Here is a 21,482-nt window from a genome sequence, read left to right as displayed (position 1 = left end):
CCCCCACTCCCACCGTCCCCCCCACCGCTGCTTACTTGGGTGGCAGGGGAGGCATGGGCCTCCTGGGGCTGCGCTCCCAGGCTGCGCCGCTCATTCCTGTGGGCCCAATTTTGTACTCTGCAGCGGCCTGAATTGGGGCCAAATTGGCTCAAATCAGGCCTGAATTGGCCTGAATCGGGCTGCTGCAGAGTGTGGGAGAAGCCTGTGCTCTGCAGCGGCCCTATCTGGGCTGATCTGGGCCCAATTCAGGCTGATTCAGGCTTGAATCAGGCCCAATTCGGCCCCCCAGAGAGTGCAGGAGTGCTTCTGGGGGTGGCTGCCACACGGGCTGCGTGATGACATCACTTCCTGCAGGCCCAGAAGTGCATGCGACAGACAACAGGGAAGGTAGGTGCCAGGTTCTCCACCTTCTGCCAGGAGGACAGGGGACCTGGCAATCCTAACTGGAGACCCTTGGTACAAGGGCTCTGTTCTGCACAATTGACACTACTGGTGCCGTTCTATGGATGCCTTTGCCAGTCAAGAGTGCACCTGAGAGAAGCCTGGACTGCTGCTGGCCATATACAACTGTCCACTGTGCTCTGGAAAGGAGCAGGAGAGATGGCTCTGCACCACTAAAAAAATTCTGTTTGTTTGAACCACTGCTTTGGGGGAGGGTAGCAAAGCAGCCAGCCAGCAGTGCTTACCAGACCATCTCCCAAAGTCCTGGTACTTTTTTCCCTTCTTTTTTTTTTTTGCAGATGTCTTGGCTCCCACCTCAAATATCCCACCTCCTTCAACAGTTTGAAGTGTGAGCCAGGAATCTCCTAACACAAATCCAGGTGGCAGCCCAAGGACGCTGCAGGCAGTGCTTGGGCATAAGACAGCTGGAAAGCTTGAGGACTCCCACTCTTGCGCTTGATGTTTCTTTCCTGATTAGAATTCTGCCCACTGATACCCTCCAACGTTTCACAGATGGAAATAAGGAAACGCACGCAACGCCCTTCTTTTCATACCAAGGATGAGTGCCCAAGCCTCCCGTGATTGCAAATTGCCGAAGGCTCTGCTCCATCTGGTGTAGTTGGCTTTCCTTCAGCCAGCAACGGGGCTGTTTTCAAAGCCAAGGGGAGTGTTAAGTTAAAACGATTCTGGGGTATGTGTGATTATTCTTCTACAACAGTTCAAAATGATCCTCGATGGAATGTGTGAACGGCAGCCTGTCACCACATGGTGGTAATTTTAGACTATGGATTTAATGGTTTTGTGGGACCCCCCCTCATAGATGGCAATTTATACTTCAAATACAGTCTTCTTTGGGGACATCCCTACTGAGCCCTTAAGCCAGGTCCCGGGCTTCCATCTCAGCTTCCAGCCCTGATGGCACTGCATGGCATCTGAAACTTCATGTATATTTATGCCCATGGAGGGGTTGGGCTTAGTGCTATCGTTTCTACTTGGCAGGTGGACAGCTTTAGGTTCAGTCCTTGACATTTCCACTTTAAAAGATTGGGTAGTAGGCGGTTTGTCTTTCTGTCTTATTCTTCCGTCACCCTGCTTGATTTCCCCCCCCCCATCACAATAGTTTTAAATGCATTTCCCTTTTCCCCTTTCCTTCTCGTTCTTTTTGCTCTTCATTTTCAAAGAGGACTGGAGATGCAGGAATATTATTTACACAATGGATTAAAAAAAAAACTGGTTCCACAGGAATTTGCTTTTTTTCAAGGAGTCCTAGGAACTGTATTTCTGAGGACTCCTGGAACTGAGCAAACTACAGTTCCCAGCATTCTTTGAGAGAAACAATTTTTCAACAGAGATAAATGAAAAGTTCTGCATTTAGGTACGAAAAATCAAATGCATACTTATAAGATGGGGGAGACTTGTCTTGGCAATAGTATATGTGAAAAGGATTTAGGGGTTCTTAGTTGATCATCCACCGAACATGAATAAATAGTGTGATGTGGGCCATTTTCACGTCTTACCGACTGCGCAAAATTGCACAAAACTCCCGGAACGACAGCGTCTTCCTGGCCCGATTTCCCATCATGACTCCAGTTTGTGATGCAAATCACTACAAACTGGAGTCATGACGGGAAATCGCACCAGAAAGATGCTGTCGTTCCGGGAGTTTTGTGTGATTTTGCGTGGCTGGTAAGACGTGTGAAAACGGCTGTGGTAGCTAAAAAGGCAAATCCGATTGAAGGCTGCATCAAAAGAAGCATAGTGTCCAGATCATGCAAAGTGATGGTATAGCTTTACTCTGCTCTGGTGAGACGTCACTTAGAGGATTTTGTTCATTTTGGGGTTTCACAGTTTAAGAAGGTTATTGACAAGCTAGAACATATCCAAAGGAGGGCAACAAAGATGGTGAGGGTTCTGGAGACCACGTCTTATGAGGAAAGTTTGAAGAAGCTGGGTATGTTTAGCCTGGAGAGGAGATGACTGAGAGGTGATATTTAAGCCTTCTTCAAGTATCTGAAGGGCTGTCCCGTACAGGATGGAGATGTCACTGGGGGAGGTGAGGGGGAGGGATCCTATTCTCCCAGTGGGGGCGGGGAATTCCCTGCTCCCAGCCTCCATCACTTACTTGGCTGGTGGGTGGGGAAAGGTGCAGGGAATGGGCCTGGGAGCTCTGGAGCATGCTTCTGTGCACTCTGGGAGACTTCCTTGTCGAGCTGGGAATGATGTCATTTCTGCTGTGACAAGAAAGTCCTCTGGAGTTCGCACTTGAGGTAAGTACCTCTGAGAGTGGCCCCTCCATGACCCCCCCTCCATGACCCCCGGGACACTGGTAACCTTAGTGAGGGGGGAGATAGCTGCGAATTTCCTGCATTGTGCAGTGGGCTGGACTAGATGACCCTTGGAGTTCCTTCCGGCTCTCTCTATGACTGGAAAAGAGGGTAAATCCAATGTTGTTAAAGTATACTCATGCTTGTGAAGTGCTTGGGAGTCGAAAGGCTCCTAATGCCACCAAATTGTGCCCTGCCTCCAAACTGTACCCATTGTCTATGTTCCCCCCTTCCTAGTTCTTCCACTAACTGGGAAAACAGACATCCTCACCCTGTCCTCTTCTCCCATTTCCAACTGCTGCTTCCTAAAATGTTTTTTGTTTTTTAAAAAGCACCAGGAGATTTTTACATCCATCTCCTGTCTTGATACTAAAATCCAAGAGGTGTATCATTACAGTAGTGAAAGACCCAATGACATGTGGACCCTGTCCACATTTGCTCCTTGTCCTAGCAAAGGAATAAAATGGAGGACAAAGTACAGATTCCAAAATCTGTTGCTGTAATAATTCATTCATTGATTTCTCCCCAAATTCACAAAAACTGACCAAAGTCAGCTGTGAATAAAGCATTCGATCACTCCCAGTACAGAGAAGAAGTAGGAAGCAATCCTAAACAGATCTGCTCAGAAGTAAGCCCAATTTTATTTAATATGGCTTACTTCCAGGAAAGTGTTCTTAGGGTTGTAGCTCTAGCCATCATCAGAAATGCTGCATGTTGTGTCTCTGTATGAGTCATTGTTCTGGGCACATCTCCTTCCAATCAGGATCCCTGCCCAGAGCAGTGATTCATGTAGAGAGGTGGGCTTTCTGAAAGCGTGGGCCATTCTTACTCAATCCAACAGTAAATTTATTTTGGGTGTAGAAGCAAAATGTTCCACAGCTACTTTGGGAAATGCTGATGAAGTAAATATTTTGTCTCGAATGTGGAGTAAAGTCACCTGTTTGTTTTAACTGTGAGATGTGAGCAATTGTTTGACAACCTGATAATACCATTCAAGGGCCTGCCTGCTTTCTTCGGTGCTTGGAAATTACACACAGGTCCCCAGCCTTTGCTTTCAGCATAACAATGTTCACTTGTGTGTGGTGTGTATTTTTTTTTTATACCAGAGTGCTTTATAGTCAGCTGCTGCTTTTGCCAGCAGCTGTTCCAGAGGCGTATTGTGGCAGCTGTTTAACATTACATAGAACTTCAGGGAGGAAGTCAAGAAGAATCTTGCATCCACTGGGGGGAAAAATGGGACGGAGCCAGATTGTAGCAACTTTAATTGCAAATATGCTTTTTAATCTGCATATTAATTCTGGGCCCCCTCAAGCCAAATAGCCCAAGCAGAAGCAAAAACAAGGTTCACACGGCCACAATCAATCTACTCCTACAGGCAAGGAAGCATCCATCCATCCAGATGCCCTGGAAGAGAAGGACAGGACTTGGATGAATTTAGACTAAAGATGGGCACAAATCAAATTATGAACCAAAGTTCATCATGAACCGGGCCGGTTTCTGGGAAGTGATGTCATCACGCTGGTCAAAGGGCGGCCTGGGAGCACTCCTGCACTCGCCAAAGGGCTGAATCCCCCCCCCCCCCACAGGCCCAATTCAGCCCAAAACGGGTCCATTGCAGGGCACTGGAGCACACTGTGGCAGGGCCCGGGAGCGTGTTGCACTGCCCAGGGGTGTGCTGCGCCACCGGGGGGTGCCCTGGGGGGGGATGCACCCACTGCTGGCCAGGTAAGTGGGGACGGGGGGGAGAGGAGGTGGGAGCAGGGGGAATGGCAAGCCTATGTGGGAGCTGTGGATTGCACCAAGGGCCAAAAATCAACCCAAATTTAGTGATATCTTTAAGTGATGTCATTGTGCAGGTTGTGGGAGCATGTATGCACACAGAAAGTACCCACGCCTCCCAACCTCATAATGGTTGCCAAGGGACCTGGCAACCCTAGGCCCAACTGAGGAGAAACCAAAAGCAGGTGTTATTCTTGCCTAACTCCCTGGTCTTGCTAGCAGCTATAACATAACTAGTTTTTCCCATATTGCTACAGGCAATCCTTAAGTAGGGTTGCCAGGTAGATTTACCTTTTGCCAGCTTATGGCAAGCAATCACTAGATAATTTTCTCTTTTGCTTAGATGCACTGAGCAGCGGCAGGAGAAAAATAATAAAAAATAAGGCTCTGACCCAGTTGCTGGGGCGTCACTTCTGAGACACAACCTGGAATGACAACGGTAGCTCTAGGAATTGCCAGAAACTCTATGGCAGAACCATAGCGTTTAACCACATTCTAGAATTCTTAGAGCTATCTGTTGTCACTTCTGGCTTGTACTCTGGAAGTGATGTGCCAGAGACAAGGTCAGAGCCTTATTTTTATTTATTCCCCCTCCTCCGGTTGCCAGTCTTGGCCCGGCAATCCTACTGCCAGGCCTCCAGCTATGGCAGGACACCACCTACCAGCAGCCCTAACTAAAACCAAAATGTCACCTGCACCACTACATCACTTCCAGGGGAAACCCAGAAACGACATTGGAGAGTTTTGGGAATTGATGGAAACTATGGTTTCTGGAAATTCCTAGAGCTACACTATGTCACTTCCAGGTTTGGAAGTGACATAGTGTAGCTCTGGGTTTTCCCTGGAAGTGATATAGCGGCACAGACAACAGCACGCTCGTCCCAACCCAGTTGCCAGGCAACCCTAAAGTACACTCTTCCCAAACTGTGTAAGTCTTTAAAAGTCCACATCAGCACCTTGAACTGTGGGCCAATATAGGTGGGACAAGAAGACTGAAGTGATACAGTCCCTGTGAATTTGCAAGCCCGAGCTCCGTGGCACAGGCAGGTGTTGCACAGGTGTGCTAACACTGAGCTGCTTTGCATAGCAGCTCAAGTTTGAATGAGACACTTATGTAAATACCTAATTACGCAAGTGAGTGCTTTCACCTCTCTAGCAGTCTGTTTAAATAGGGTCTAATGTTGCCTCCCTTAGTTAGTTTACTCATTTCTACTTTATACATGTGGAACAGGATTTTTTTTTTAATTTTTTTTTATTTAATCAGTTGCCATATGTAACTACAACAAGTAAACAATAACAATTTGTACATTAAGAGTCAGCTTTCAGACTAAACAACAATGAGAAGTTATGCCAAATAATCATATGGAGAATTGTATAAGTGACTAGACATTAGATCAACAAAAAAAGAGAATTACACTCTCTTAGTATCCAAACCACTCATAGAACGAGGTACATATCTGACTATCTGTAGATGCATGTTGTTTCTCATGTGGAACAGGATTTGAAGAAAGGCAGAGTCATAGTAGATCTACAGTCTCCTGACTCACAATGCAATCCTAAACAGAGTTACTCCAGTCTAAGCCCATTGAAATCATAAGCAGTAACTCTTCTTAGGACTGCACTACCAGAAAGCCAAAAGAAAAGCACAATGGGTAATCGATAAATGGCTGATTGGAACTGGGAGCACTAACATATGAAGCTTCCTTACCAGAGTCAAACTATTGGCTTAACTGGTATTGTCTCCTCTGACTGGGATTTGAGTAGAAACACATCTTTGGAATTTGAAATCTTGCTAATGAGGAGCCCCCTCCCAAATAGAGAGGCTCACAGAGACCTTTGTTAAAAATGATGAGACCAGATTCGCAGAAATTCCCTTCACTGTTATTTATTTATACCTAACTTTTCTTCTCAATGAAGACCCAAAGTGGTTTACAACATCATTCTCCCTTTCTTCATTTTACTCTCACACCAACCCTGTGAGGTAGGTAAGGTGGAATGTGATCGGTTCAAGATTACCAAGTGTAATTCCATGGCGGAATGGCTGGGGATATTCAGACAGCCATTTCTGGAGAGGGTATTTCTATAATATTCATGAGGCAAACAGGTCTTGGGACCTGCCACCTCTGACAAGATAAGCATCTATAATGTCCTGTAAAAATGTTCTTAAAAAATACTGAAGGGAATGCCGCCCTGAGGTTATACCTCCACAACAAAATACAGTTGTGTGAACCAAGGCAATAGAGCCAATTCTTCCCTGAACAGTTTTGGTTCTTCTGTGCCGTCTTTTTGTGTGTGGGCCTCCTTCCTCTGTTGTGCTTAAAGTTAGACAATAACTCACAAATAAGGCTCCTGACCTTTTAATGTTTGGTAATTAAAATGTGGCCATGAGGAGAGAGAAAAGAACTGTGTAAACATGGATGCTTCTGACTCAGTGTTTCTGTAACTTGGGTAGTAGTCAGACCAGACATACAGCTGTGGGTGGGCTACTGAGATTTGGGATTGGATGGGGGGGGGGTCTTCCATAATTTTGAGCAAGGTTATGTTGCCAATGCGTGCCCTGGGAAATGAGAGTTAAAACAATGACCTGTTCATGCTAGAGGCCAGGTGCCCATTAAGGAAGGGCCTGGCATGTGTTTATGACTGTCATGGCATCTCTTCCTGGAGGCCTATGAAATACAGTGACAGTTAGAAACATGTTTAGACATGTCACACCATCCCTTCACAGAAGCCTGGCTTCTCCTGTAGACACAAATAGGTGGTGGAGGGGTTAGTGTCAGACCAGAGACTTGGGTTCAATCTCATTTTGCCATGAAACTAGGGTTGCCAGCTCTGGGTTAAGAAATTCCTGGAAATTTTGGGGCTGGAGCCTTCAGAGGGCAGGGTTTGGGGGGGGGGGGCGGTTCAACACGATATAATGCCATAGAGTTTATTCTCCAAAGCAGCCAGTTTTTTCAGGGTAACTGGTAACTGTGGCCTGAAGATCAGTTGTAATTCTAGGAGATCTCCAGCCATCACCTGGAAGTTGGCAATCGTATACTTATTGGGTGTGTCTGGGCCCCAGGTTTGAATCACCACTCTGCCACTGAAGCTGGATGACCTTGGACCTAAACTAACCTACCTCACAGGGTTGTTGTGAGGGCAAAATGGAGGAGTATGATGTAAGCCAGTTTGGTTCCCATTAGAGAGAAAGGCAGGGTATAAATGAAATAAAGTAAATAAATAAAAATAAAATAATTGAGAATGTTTGGCTTTCCCAAATTACATTTCTGAGGACTACTACATCTGGAAGCCATGACATATTTAAAAACTTACAAATTCTTGGATGTTTTTTTAACTGACATGGAAGTCTCTGGTCAGTTTTTTTTAAGGTTCCTGTTTCATTAAAGCAACTATGAAATCAGCATTGGGCAAAATGTGATATTTGAAATGCTTGCCTCCTGCTTCCTAACCCTCATTTCTGTACTTTATTTTGTTTTATAAGGGTTTTCTTCTTCTTCTTCTTCCATAGACCATTGAATGTTTTGATTGTACTTAGATTGACTAATTGTATTTGTATTGGCTTGTAGTTTGTCTCTCTTGTACCACTTTTTTATTAGTGGCTCATGTATTTTTCTAAACGTTCTGAATAAAACATTTTTTAAAAATTCTGTTCTTTACTGTGTTGGAGCTAGGGGTGACAACTGCAAGTTGGGAAATTCCTGGAGATTTGGGGGTGGGGCCTGGAGAGGGTGGGGCTTGGAGAGGGGAGGGACCTCAGTAGGGTATAATGCCATAGATTCCATACTCCAAAGCAGTTTGTTTGCTCCAGGGGAACTGATCTCTGTAGTCTGAAGATCAGGTGTAATTCCAGGAGATCTCCAGCCCCACCTGGAGGTTGGCAACCCTACATGCCGGAACAATGGGCTCCACATGTTGTGTGATTGGTTGTAGTTGCTCAATATTCAAGCATCCTTCCTCCCCACCTCCATAACAACTGGCCTCAGGAGATATTAGTATCCCTGATTCTGATTTATAGAAACAGACCCAATTTTTTTTTTAAAAAAGCAATTTGCAAATAATATAATAATATTAAATAGGCAAGCTGGTAAGATCTAGGTTGGCTGGTCATGGTAGCTTGTTTAGCAGGGAGGAAAAGGCATTCTGCCTACATTCAGTGTTAGCTTTTACTTTTCTGCTTATTGATTGTTCCCAGGACAGACCCTTGTCCTAGAAAACAGAAGGATTAAAGTCTGCCAGTAGCCTTGTCCCAAATTCACCTGTGCTCCTCTGTCCATTTCATCTCATCCAAGAGGCATGTTATGATCTGTGGATATAAAGGAGGAGAAAACCCCCAGCAGAAAAACCCGACCCCCTTGAGACCTCTACGACATCACCCGGGTGAGAACTAGCCATGGTTCTCTGGGACAGCCTTGGGCCAAGCATCTACCCACAGCTGGGCAGATCTGCAATGATAATGAAACTGGCAGGGTCAAATTATACCGACAAGCCATAACCTATAATGTTTAACGTTTCAGATTTTTTCTGCACTGTGTACTTAGAATCCTGTCAATGGAAGTGTGGGAAATGTTTAGCTACTTTTGAAAAACAGAAGTTCTGGGGCTGAGATCTGCCATGCGCCTAGAAAGGTAGCCCCTCTCCTTATTTCTAAATCTTTTAGCAATCAGCTGAATTGCCAATGTGTCATTGGAGAGGAGGTTATAATCAGGGCTTTTTTTCTGGGAAAAGAGGTGGTGGAACTCAGTGGGTTGCCCTCGGAGAAAATGGTCACATGGCTGGTGGCCCCGCCCCCTGATCTCACCCCCTGAGGGCAATCTCAACTCCCCTCTGTCTGGAGATCAGGGGGCGGGGCCACCAACCATGTGACCATTTTCAAGTGGTTCCAGAACTCCATTCCACCACATTCCTGTTGAAAAAAAGCCCTGGTTATAATACAGAAGGCTGTTTTAGCTGTTCAGTACAGCAGGGGGTGTTTGTTGGACAGACAGGGCAGCAGGATATGGCAAAGATGTGCCACATTCTGAATACACCTGTTGCAAATCCCTAACGATGGCTTCCCTATGACATCACCCCCACTCTTCAGAGCAGGATTAAATTCCCCCACACAGAGCACGGTCCCAAGTTCCAAATGCATAGCTTGTTCCAGCTGCTCGCATGGAATGCAGAAGTGTGCATTGGGTCACTCACTGGTGGGAACATTCACTGTTCTCCTTTGTTGAAATGAAGTCTTTATCAGGCTGGTGTAGAGTCTATACCAAAAAGAAAATCCACCTTGTATTGCAGAAACAGGGGCGAGGACCACATAAACCCTGAATGCCTACTTGTGCAAAACCACAAACAGGCTTATTCCCAACGTATGTATTTCTCTTGCACGCGCATACTTGAATGTACCCAACCTTTCTTTACAGATGCATTTTCATTATCTGTGTGGTACAGTGGAACAAAAGCTGAGGAGCATCAAAACACTACATGATTTAATTGCTTCACAGGCAAATCCTTGAGTGACTGCATAAAAATAACCAGGGCTTTTTTTCTGGGAAAAGAGGTGGTGGAACTCAGTGGTGGAACTCGGGGCCACACAATGACGTCACTTTGGGTCAGCTGGAACAAGGGGGGAGTTTTTTAAAGTTTAAATCGCCCTCTGCGAAAATGGTCACATGGCTGGTGGCCCCGCCCCCTGATCTCCAGACAGAGAGGAGTTTAGATTGCCCTCCACACCGCTCCAGCGCAGAGAGCAATCTCAACTCCCCTCTGCCTGGAGATCAGGGGGCGGGGCCACCAGCCATGTGACCATTTTCAAGAGGTGCCGGAACTCCGTTCCACTGCGTTCCAGCTGAAAAAAAGGCCTGAAAATAAGTTTTTTAAAAAACCTTTTAAATCGGGACTTTTCAAATCCAGGTGCTTTTATGCTGGCATTCTTATTTTTGAAAATGCTCTATTCTTCTCTTCCAGTGTTTGTGATTTGTATTTTGACCTGTAGTCCTCTCGCTGTTGTAGAAAAGGTTCCAAGATTCCATGTGGATACAAGTGTGTTATAACAGAGTTTTGGCTTTAACAGGGAACCTATAGGTTGAGCCAGAGTTCAACCTGATGAGTTGCCTATCAAAAGATTTCATTCTTATAGCTCGATCAACATATTGTATTTACCCAATAGGAAAATGACCCTGGGTGTAAGATCTCCCTTAAAAAGGTTATATTCAAAAGGTTTTTCATGACTGTACGGAACTGTAGCTTGTGTGCAAATTTAAGACAGCCTCTTCTTTTTCTTGATGGCATATGTGGAGAAAAACCCTACTCTTTCAGGTAAAGAGTAAGGTTGCATTTTATTATAATGAAAGTGCTTGTCCTGAATAGAATTACAAGCCTAAATTTTGGCAACGGGATACAACAGATGGAAAGAAGCAAAGGCAGAAAAGTGAGAAGCAACGATAACAGGAGGATTATCTACAAATGCAGGTACTTAGACATCTCTTTTCAGTTGGAGTAAAGACTAAGGTGTTAAGCCAAATGCTTGAAGTAGATCCATTCCATAGTGAAGTTACAGATGAAATAGGTTTGATATTCCTGTTCTGACACCATGTAATATGCCTGGCTCCCTGAATAAAGGCAACAAAATGAGGAATGGCTTAAAACAGCTTTAATGTGATAAGCAATGATGGGAGTAATTCTAAGTAGGTCTACTCGGAAGTAAGTCCCATGTTATTCAATGGGTCTTACTCCCAGGAAAGTGTCTTTAGGATTACAGCCTAAAACATCTTGTACAGCATTCTCTAAGCCTTGTTCGAGTACAAAGGCCATGTGACCTTATGGCAAGTCTGCAAGTTAATAATTCCTTAACAGTATAAAGTATAAAGGAGTGTCTTTAAACTATAAATTCCATCACTACAGTGTATAGTCATGGAATATTATAGGACTTGATGTCCTAAATACAGTAAAATTGTTTTAAAAAAGAGATCACAGCTTGTGGTACCATACATTCCACTTTCAATTCTGGTTAAAAAGTTTTTATGTGTGTGTGTGTGTGTGTGTGTGTGTGTTGATGAATTGTGTGTGTGTGTGTGAGAGAGAGACTTTTCAGTTTTAAATCTTAAACTACTATAATTCTCCAGCCTTAGATTCCATGCCACAGACCAGCAATTCTGTTTACATTTCAATCCATATGAATAAAATATAAGGAAGACCCCATAACATACTGTTTCTGCAATTCCACCTACTCCCCCCCCCTCTCCCATCTTAATCGGGCTGATCTCCTTTCTGGTATGACGTCCTCAGACAAAATAATTCCCATCCTAAAAACATAGTGATATATGATTAGCAGTAAGCCACAAACACCCATGAACTTAGTAGAAACCACTGGAATGAATACAGCACATCTGTTTCCATCTCCCTTTGAATATGTTATCCTTAATATGATTATGTCTTAATTTTTCCTATGAGAAAGTAGCAGCCCCAGCAGAAGTGAAGGTTTTTGTTACACACTCATAGCGAAGGCTGCAGTCTTCCCTTTTGCAACCAAGGTTTTGACCAGGGCTTTTTTTCAGCGGGAACGCGGTGGAATGGAGTTCCGGCACCTCTTAAAAATGATCACATAGCCGGTGGCCCCGCCCCCTGATCTCCAGACAGAGGGGAGTTTAGATTGCCCTCCGCAGAAGGGGGCGGGGCCACTGGCTATGTGACCATTTTCGCCGAGGGCAATTTAAACTTTAAAAAACTCCCCCCTTGTTCCAGCTGACCCAAAGTGACGTCATTGTGCGGTCTTGAGTTCCACCACTGAGTTCCACCACCTCTTTCCCCAGAAAAAAAGCCCTGGTTTTGACTAAGATGTTGAGATGCCCAATTTGAAATTACTCATATAAGTACCTTCTCAAATCTATAGATGTACTGGTTCTTTTCTTCCATGGAGGAAAGGGGATCCCAACTGAGATCTCCCCTTTACAGAGTGGAGGTTTCCTTCATTGCTTCAGCTCCAAAACTTGCTATCTTGGGCCAGAGATTATATTAATGATATATGGACAGATTTTGCCACCCTTCTCAGTTCTGCTAAGCAGATTTTCTCTCCCTCCCTCCACCTGCCATGGCTTTGCAGTGAAGCAATATACCACTGAGTATATATAAGAGGCAGAATCTTGAATAAGATAGGTAGATAAGATTACATTTGACATATTAGTATTTGTTTTATGGTTAGCACATCATGGGCTTTGTTTCAGGGAAAAAAAGATGATGTGCCAGTCTTCACTAGAAAGAAAAATGGAAAATAGGCAAGCCAATTATATTATTTTACATAACCAATTTTTTATTTACATTATCTATACTTTGCCATTCTCACTGCAACTCAAGGTGGAGTACACAGTGTGAGTCAAATTCTGTTAATCTGCCTGCTTTCAATTTAAGGAGCCACAAGGAAAGGAAAAAATGAAGTCAACTCAAAGATCTTTACGGATTAAGTTGCAAATGTTTTATTGAGATGGCAACCTGTTTCCAAAAGCTACACATTTTCAGATAGGGAAGTGCATGTATGTTACCAGATAGGGAAGTGCATGTATGTTACCAGAGACTTTTGGCTTCTGCAAAAAAATGGCAGAAAAAAAGAAAATACTGAGTTCCAGAAGTCTGTAATGATTATAAATATGTAAAGAGGAATATTGCAAAATAAAATAAAATAAAAAGGCAAACCAGTTTTTAACTCTTCCCTTTAACATGTAGGAACATTAAACGCAGAGTTTCACCAGTTCATGCACTTCCTAGTCCCCACAAGCAATGACCAACAATATGAAGCAGTGGTGAGAAATGTGCAATGTGTTGATGTCATGTTATACAGTGTTACTACACTTTACAGGGGTGGGGGTGGGTCGGGGGGGGGAACCGAATGCAGGGATGCTGCTTCCTTGGCAGCCCTGTGTCTGATACCCTATACCTCCATCCTTAAATAATGCACAGTCTCAGACACACCATCCAACAAAGATTTACCCCACTGTGGTGCTGTGCCCACCACTATTCTTGAGCCTCTACTGACATTCTTAATACTTATACAGTCCCTTACAGTGCTAATAAGCATTACCTGAGAAATCATTATAAGAGCCCCGCAACATGAGACAGCATTATTTTGTCCCCATTTCACAGGCGGGAAGACTGAGGATGAGAGCCAGCTGTTTATCTAAGGCTACTTAGGCTGTTTCCACACAGATATTTTGCTCTGCCTTGGCCACAGTGCTATTTGAGGGAGCATCTAAACAACGTTATCCCCTAACTGTCCCTTTTTTGGGTTCTCCCTGGCTTTGAAGAAATCTTTCCCATACCTGGTTGGGTGTAATCTTTTTGGAAAAGGGCACAAGAAGAACACCTTTGCACGCCATGTCGAAAGGAGGGTGCATGTTTTTAAAGCGCCTGCCCATGCCAGTTTCATTTTCCTTGTCTCAGTCCTCCGTGACCACCACCGCCCCTTTCGTGGGGGGACTTAAAAACAATCAGTATAGCAATATGTGAATTACTGTATTTTTTAAAGCCACCCAGAGCCCTCTGGTAGCACAGGGGTGAGGCAGGATATCAAGAAGGCAAGATCAAAAAGAGTCCAGTAGCACCTTTAAGACTAACCAATTTTATTGTAGCATAAGCTTTCGAGAATCAAGTTCTCTTTGTCATCTGACGAAGAGAACTGTGATTCTCGAAAGCTTATGCTACAATAAAATTGGTTAGTCTTAAAGGTGCTACTGGACTCTTTCTGATTTTGCTACCACAGACTAACACGGCTAACTCCTCTGCATCTAAGAAGGCAAGAGATTGCAGCAGCTATGGAAGGAACGCAGAAATTCATCACCGTGTGGAAACAGCCTGAGCAAATTCAAGACACAGACAGGATTTCCTGGCTCCCCTTTCACACTTCAGCGGCCACTGTGCTATACCAGCTTCGTTGCACTGGGCCATTGCAACGCCAAGACCTGCCAGTTGTTGCACATCTCCGAACAAGTAGCATGCACCTGCTCTGAGTCTCTAAAAGGAAGGAGTGAAAGAGCACTTTACCTTTAGCTCATCGCCATAGAACTGGACCATGGATGCATCGGCTACCAGCAGGGTCTCCACATAGCGAGCTTCTGACGTGAAGCGCTTGGTTCTGCTGCTAGTGCCGTTGGGTTCTCCCTGGGCCTCTCCTTCGGGAATGTCCTCTGCAGACTCTTCCACCCATCCCTGCTTCTGGAGCTGGTGAACCTGCAGGAGAGGATCTCCACTCTGGTTCCCTTGGGGCTGGATCAGATATTTGTCTCCGTCGACCAAGAAGGAGCCGTGGATGCCCTGGCACAAGCTGACAGCCACCAAAGAGTCTGGCTGCGAGTTCACAGCCCCTGAGTAGAAGCACCTTCGTACCAGCCCCGCGTCCTCTTCTGCAAGGGACCCGGCAGGCTCTTTCCCTCCTATGTGCTGGATCTTCAGGCGAGGGGATAAGAAGCTGGCATCAGGGAGCAGCTGCAGAGTAAACTCTTTGCCGAAGGCAGTGATGGAGAAAGAAATGTGCCCTTCTCCCTCCAGAGGAGATGCCATCCAGACTGGCACCACCTCCTGGAAGTCACCGTTCTGTGTGGGCAGTGCCCAGGCATTGTGAAGAAGCATCAAGAACCACAGCAAGGGAAACGGAATGAAAGAAGGTGCCAGCCTGCCGGATGAAGGCTGCCGGTGATGAAGAGGAAGGGGCATAGATGCCCAACTTGGGAGCAAGCAAAGAGAGAGGCGGGGGAGAGAGAGAGGGAGTGATAGACACAGTGGGAGATGCAAACTCCCAGTTGCCTTGGGAGAAATTTGCAAAATGCAAGCTTTGGGGGACAAGTCAAAAAACAAACACACCACACACCCTGCGAAGTGTGAATTCAATTTGATAGGGAAGAGAACAAAGCTGGATGAGAAGGAGAGAGAGGAGTGTTATTTTGCCAAGCTTAGCAGCAAGTTGGCTAGCGTGCTGGCAGAGCTGGAGAAAATCCTCCTGCCTAGAGGCTGGCTGTGGACTTTCTTCTGGTACCCGATCTCCACCTTTCCAAGGAAGATGTTCAGGATCATACAAAACTGCAGCAGCGCCAGCAAAAAAGGCGAGTTGTCTACTTGGAAAAGAGCGTTGAGCTGAAAGGCGCTGTGGGGAATTCTGACTCCTCTCTCTCTCTCTCTCTCTGCCCTTCTCCTCTCTGAGAGTATTTCTTCCTAGGAAGCTCTCTCTCTCTCTCCCCCTGGGTAACTCCTTCCAAAGACTTTGAAGCACCAAAGCGGGCTGCAGAGACCACAGTATTTATACTTTCTTCCCCCTGCTTTGACATAAGAGGTTTATTTTTGATCTCTCTCACTATTCCACATTCCCCTCCCCTGGGACCCAGAGAGCAGGAGGAGGAGAAATGGAAAAGGGGGGGGGGAGTTTTTGGATAGGAGCGGAAGCCAATCAGAAGGCAGGAGGACCCGCCTCTCTTGTTTAAGTGTCAACTCAAACATTTTTTCCCCTCTCTCTTATTCTCTTGGTGTTAACTCTTTCAAGGCCTTTGATCTGCCTGTGCAGCAATCTAGAGTTGCCTTCATTTTTTATCGTAAAAAATTATTTTCATCTGGAGTCATTCTGCACTGACTTGAAAAGAGACCCTCCACTTTCCGCTGGGCCGATATGGGCAGGGGGCTTGCTGAAGCACAATTTCTCAGTCTTAAAATGCATAAAATGCATTTTATCAGCTGCTGGTTACTTTTGGTGCACCCTGCCACTGCCGTGAACTGTTCATGGTCCCCAAAGAAACAATCCCTAAATAAAGGCAGGAATTCTATCTGATCAGACCAGCTAAGTAGCCAGGATTCTAGAAAGTTTCATCTCAGAATATCCTTAAGGTTGTTATATGGAAATAGACAGTGCACATGGCAGAATATTCTCTCTCTCTCTCTCTCTCTCCCCCCCTCTCCCAATTGCATTCAGCACTAGTTCTTTCATCCATTTTTTCACAGATGATATTCTGCAGTTACTTGTGACAAACTAGAATTTATGTCTATCCCCAGGACATGTAAATATCAGAAAGATCAAAAGGAAAAAAATCCCAGCATTTCCCAGCAGCAAAAATGAGTGTTGTATATAATCTGTTAACCCCCTCCCAACAAAGCCCCCACTTTTGTTGAGGCCTCGTCAACCCGGCTGTCTTACTGTGTGCCTCTGCACACAAACTGTCCACTGTGTAATATACTTAATTTTTTGTTCCTAGCTAATGCTGGCAGAGTTGCTGGATACGCCTTCATTTAAGAGCACGATGGCTGCTCCTTGATTAATTAGTTTTCTTGGATTAAGTACGCATTCCACAAGCCCCAATCAGTGTCCACAGAATACGGTTAAAGATTTCTCTTGTTCCCCTTAGTTGTTTGATCTGAAATCTCTCTTTCACTGCAGGGAAAAATATGATGTATACCTGCTTTCCACCCTGCTGGAAGTTACAGGGAATTCTATTGTGCTGAGCCATACAGCAACCAGCCTATTGAAAGACTGAGGAAATCCTTTGCACAGGGGACAGAGCCGAAGGCAAATTGCCTTCAAAAAGGCCAATATCCCATGCATTTGATGGCCTTTTTAGCTCAAGAGCTCTTTCCATCCCAAAGGAATTTCTATAGAGCCTTGTTATTGTGCCCCTCCCTCCCCTATTACTTTTGCATACAGATGGTTCCTCATTAGCACCTACTGGTCATTAGGATCAGGCCCCAATTTACTCCACTCTACGTTCAGCACCTCCTCCTTTCCCCTATTTGAAAGTCTTAATCCTGAACATATTTGAAAGGATAATATAAGCCACGTTTTAAGGTTCCAGAGACCTGCTGTTCTGGAACTGGGGAAATCAGCTTTATGACAGAGGCTTGAGGAAGAGGGTCAATATTTAAATACTGTTTAGTCTGAACAAATGTCTCTCTCTCTCTCTGTGTATTTACATCTGCTCATCTCTGTTGAAAAGTCACCTCCGTATACTCAGACACACACCAGCTGTATCTCAAAATAGCAGCATGTTACCCAGGGGGCAAAGTTTCTAATGACTGAATTTCTTTTTATAAAGTGGGGTTTCTTTTGCCGGTAAAAACAGAAACGCCGTGAGCATTCATTGAAGTCCTTCTTAACAGTGCCAGATGAAAGACGTAGTCAGTGACGTCCTCTTCCTACCATGGTGTAGTAAGCTGTGGCAGGGTTAGTTCCAACAAGCCGTGGAACTGATGGCATCACGTGGTTAGTCCTTGAAATGCGCATTGAAGTGAATTGGAGCAGACACTGCAAGAAGGAGATCCCAGCACTGTAGCCAAAGGTGGGGTTTTCAGATCAGGGAAGGAAGGAAGGGACCTGGAGAGCAGGTGGGAGCAGGTCGGGCTGAAACAGGAGGAAGACCAAGAGAAGAGCCAAGAGCCGCAGAAGCGTAAGATGAACAATTGTGTGGCCAACTGTGTTGCTCTAGCAGAATTACTCAGGTCAAGGAGAACCAGTGCTGGAGCTGAAGATAGAGGCCCTCTGCTGGTGTGATTACCGCAGCAGGCAAGCTCCAGGAACAGATAAGGAATATGGTGCTCAGTTGGTCCTGACAGATGTTCAGCTTGCAGATCAAATACTCTGTGTAGTAATTGCAGCTTCCCCCAAGGCTGTGTAAGGCAAGCTTTGAGCCATTCATCCCTGTCAGTCATAAGGGAAGCATTTGGAGGGATTTAAGCTACTGTAAATGAAAGCAACCTGAAGATTGAATCAGAAGATTACAGCAGGGGCAAACCGTGCTTTGGTGCACTGGAGATGATGGAGCAGGGTGCACAGGGAGTTGCAGTAATTTTGCACATGGGTCGCTGTGCATTAAGAAAAGCATGCTTAGTTGCAATGATACAGAACCAAAAAGGATGTTAAATTCCACATGGCCAAGGGCAGGATCTGATCTCTCTGTTGTCTTAAAGTTCATGGTTGTCTCATTAGGAGTCCCCGAGCAGTTCACAAAGCAGTATAAAATGAGGACAATATTAATGCCAACTACACAAGCAAAGCAAGAACACTTATAAAAAGCGACAGATTTAAAAAAAAAGCAGGAAGCAAGATGAAAAAGTGGTAGCAGAAGCAGTCAGAGAGGATAGGATGCAGCAGCACCCTTGTTGCAGAAGAGGCCTTTACTGTCCTTCCAAAATCCAAAGAAAGCTACCCTGAGGAATCTCTATTGCCCTCATTCCTTGGAGCTACCAGACTGGCCTCCATAGGATGGTTATTCTGAACAGGCCGCCAGGATGATCCAGGGGAGCAGGGAGCTCCTGTAGGAGGAGACAGGAACAAGATTCCTACATCCCAGGCCACGTAATGCCATGGGCAAAGAGCAGGTACCTGTGTCACAGATACCTGCTCCAGGTAACTCAAGGCTGCCAAGCTGCTTGCTACAGGGGAAGCCTCTTTTAGGGTTTCCAATATCTGCAAGGGGTTTTAACCAGTTTGGCTATGATGGCCAACTCCTTCCAGTCCCCAAGCAAAGGAAAGCAGTCCCTATGGGGTTTTTTTTTGTTGATTGTGTGTGTGTGTGTGTGTGTGTGTGTGTGTGTGTGTGGTTCTGTACTGTTTGCTTTGTAGTAATTACTAGCGGGTGGCAGTTGACTTTTTTTAACACATCTGTTTTAAGGTTCTTTGTTAGCCACCTTGAGCTGTGTGGGAAGAAACTACATTTTTTAAAAAACAATAAAGGCTTAGAACAGGGCCCCACGCTGGATCCCAGTATGTAGCTGTGAGGAGAGGGAAAAGGAGAGAACAGGCTGCAATGTCCGCAGGAGCAAAAGGGTCACAGGCAGCAATCCTGCCGAGAAACCCTAAAAGAGGCGACAGTCGAATCAAATCTCCCACTGGCTAATGAAGTCTCTTCTTTTTCAATTCTATTTTTTTTTAAAGTCCTGATCTTTTTTTTTTAAAGTCCTAAAGTTCTTCATTAAAGAAAAAGGGAAACCAGAGGCCCACGTGAAATGCTGGTTTCTGTCCTGAAAGAAAGAGTAGCTGCGCCCCTTTGGGATGAGTGTACTGCCGCTTGTGACTGATGTTTAACTGGGCTCACATTTGAACTCTGCATATTCTGATGGGCACCAACATTGACTCACTCCCAGGTAGGGTCGCCTGCTCCAGGTTGGGATAATCCTGGAGATTTGGGAGGCGGAGCCTGGAGAGGGTGGGGTTTGGGGAGGGGATGGACCTCAGCAAGATATAATGCCATAGACTCCACCTTCTAATGCAGCCATTTTCTCCAGGGGAACTGATGTCTGTTGCCTGGAGATCAGTTGAAATTCCAGGAGATCTCCAGCCACCACCTGGAGGCTGATGACCCTGCTCCCAGGAGAAGCCAGGCGTGGGCAAAGGGCTCTTGGTATGATTGCCAACCTCCAAGTGGTGGCTGGAGATCTCCTGGAATCACAACTGATCCCCAGGCCACAGAGCTCAGTTCCCCTGGAGAAAATGGCTGCATTGGAGGGGGGGGCACCTCTATGGCACTGAGGTCCTTCCCAAACCTCTGTGGCTGAAGAAGAGAGTGTTGGACCTTTTGGACTGTATCTTGCCTTGATGAAAGAAAACATCTAAGCTTCTCATATAAAGAGGGGTTGTCCTGGGGTTTAGGACTAACCTGGGTTCGAGATGGGAAGCTTTGTGTGCTGGACTGAGCCTCGTCCTCCAACCATCAGTTGCTTATCCTATGGAAAGACAGTGTCAGGGGTAGGCATCACTGGGTGACCACAAGGCTCTGGGGCTTTGGGAGGGCCTACCACTGTGCAGCTGGAGTGATTGCAGTGTAGGTTGCGGTGGTGGTGGTATTGGGTGTTCCTTGAAAAATCAGACCTGCCCTCCTCTCCTGCCTTCTGTGGTGTGCATGCTACCATCCAGGTGGAGGAGGTGGCTCCTTCTCCCTCCCTCATCCGTCAGGTAGTCAGAAGGCAGGTGGCAGTGAGGGTTACGTGCCCATGCTCAGTATTCACTCACCAGCCCAGGTAAACAGTGATGGCAAACAGGAATGGCTAGGAAGAGGACAACAAGGGCAAGTAATAGCTACTTGTTCATTTCTTGGCCCCGGTGAGTGGTGGAGGAGCAGTGGAAACTAGCCGCTGCAGGTGCCATCTTCTTACCTACCCTCGCCATGTTGGGCCATGCCCGTACAACATCTTGCCTAGTCCCCCCCAACCCGGCAGCAGCCTTGATCCCATCACTTCTCAGACAGACATCCCCGTCTTTATATGTGGCACAGCTGGGCTGTATTGTGATTTGCTTTAGCTGAGGTGTGCCTATACAGATTCTGTGACTGCTGGTTGTTGGCAAAAGATAAATATTTGGTTCCAAAGCTGCCAGTAAAGTGCTTCCAACAACGCTTTTAAACAGGACGCATTTCAGTCCCTTTCCCATGGCCCCCCTTTACCTTTGACCTTAGAGGACACGGCTATGCTTTTGTGTCTAGGTGGTCCTGATTTTAATTAGATTTCAGGTTGCAAATAGTAGCTTGGAATGTCTTGTAGCTTTTGCCAGCTAAAGAACTTATTAAGAATATAGTGGAAGGACACTTTAGTGAAGGACAGCAACGGTGACTTCTGCTTCCAGGACCTTCTTTAATTTGAGGAACAGAAGAAGTCCATAGTGAAATACAAAGGGTTATTTATTTAGGGAGATTATTTATTTAGGAAATTTATATGCCCCTCTTCAGATTCCGCCTTTAGAAGGCCAAGAGCAACCCATCAAAGTCAATTAAGTTTTGCATTATTTTTTCTTTCTTTTTTTTAAAAGAATTACTGCAGAGTCAGAATGATACAATCTGATGTCCAGGTGTCTATGTCTGCATTTCTAACTGAACCTCCGGCTTAGATTCATGGGAACACTTGCTAGCCTCCCTGATCAAATTGGTGCGATGCCTTCTGAGCCCTGAAAAACTCTCCTGTTCGAGTCTTTCCCCTTCTGAGCAGAAAGGAATCGTCTTTCGG

At 45.5% G+C, this 21,482-nt stretch overlaps 1 protein-coding gene across 1 annotated transcript in view; it reads right to left on the bottom strand.

Annotated features, from left to right (window-relative positions):
- The window catches only part of ADAMTS8 (ADAM metallopeptidase with thrombospondin type 1 motif 8), a 37,338-nt gene extending 22,099 nt beyond the window's left edge, over window positions 1–15,239 (bottom strand). Inside the window, exon 1 of the mRNA XM_054997823.1 lies at window positions 14,559–15,239. Coding sequence (XP_054853798.1) covers window positions 14,559–15,227 — 669 coding nt within the window. The 5' untranslated portion in view covers window positions 15,228–15,239. The remainder of the gene's footprint in view (window positions 1–14,558) is intronic.
- Window positions 15,240–21,482: the final 6,243 nt, after the last annotated feature.

Source organism: Eublepharis macularius, chromosome 14, assembly GCF_028583425.1.
Source record: "Eublepharis macularius isolate TG4126 chromosome 14, MPM_Emac_v1.0, whole genome shotgun sequence".
Taxonomy (NCBI): domain Eukaryota; kingdom Metazoa; phylum Chordata; class Lepidosauria; order Squamata; family Eublepharidae; genus Eublepharis; species Eublepharis macularius.
Note: the sequence above shows the minus strand (reverse complement) of the source record. Positions and strands in the feature narration are given on the sequence as shown.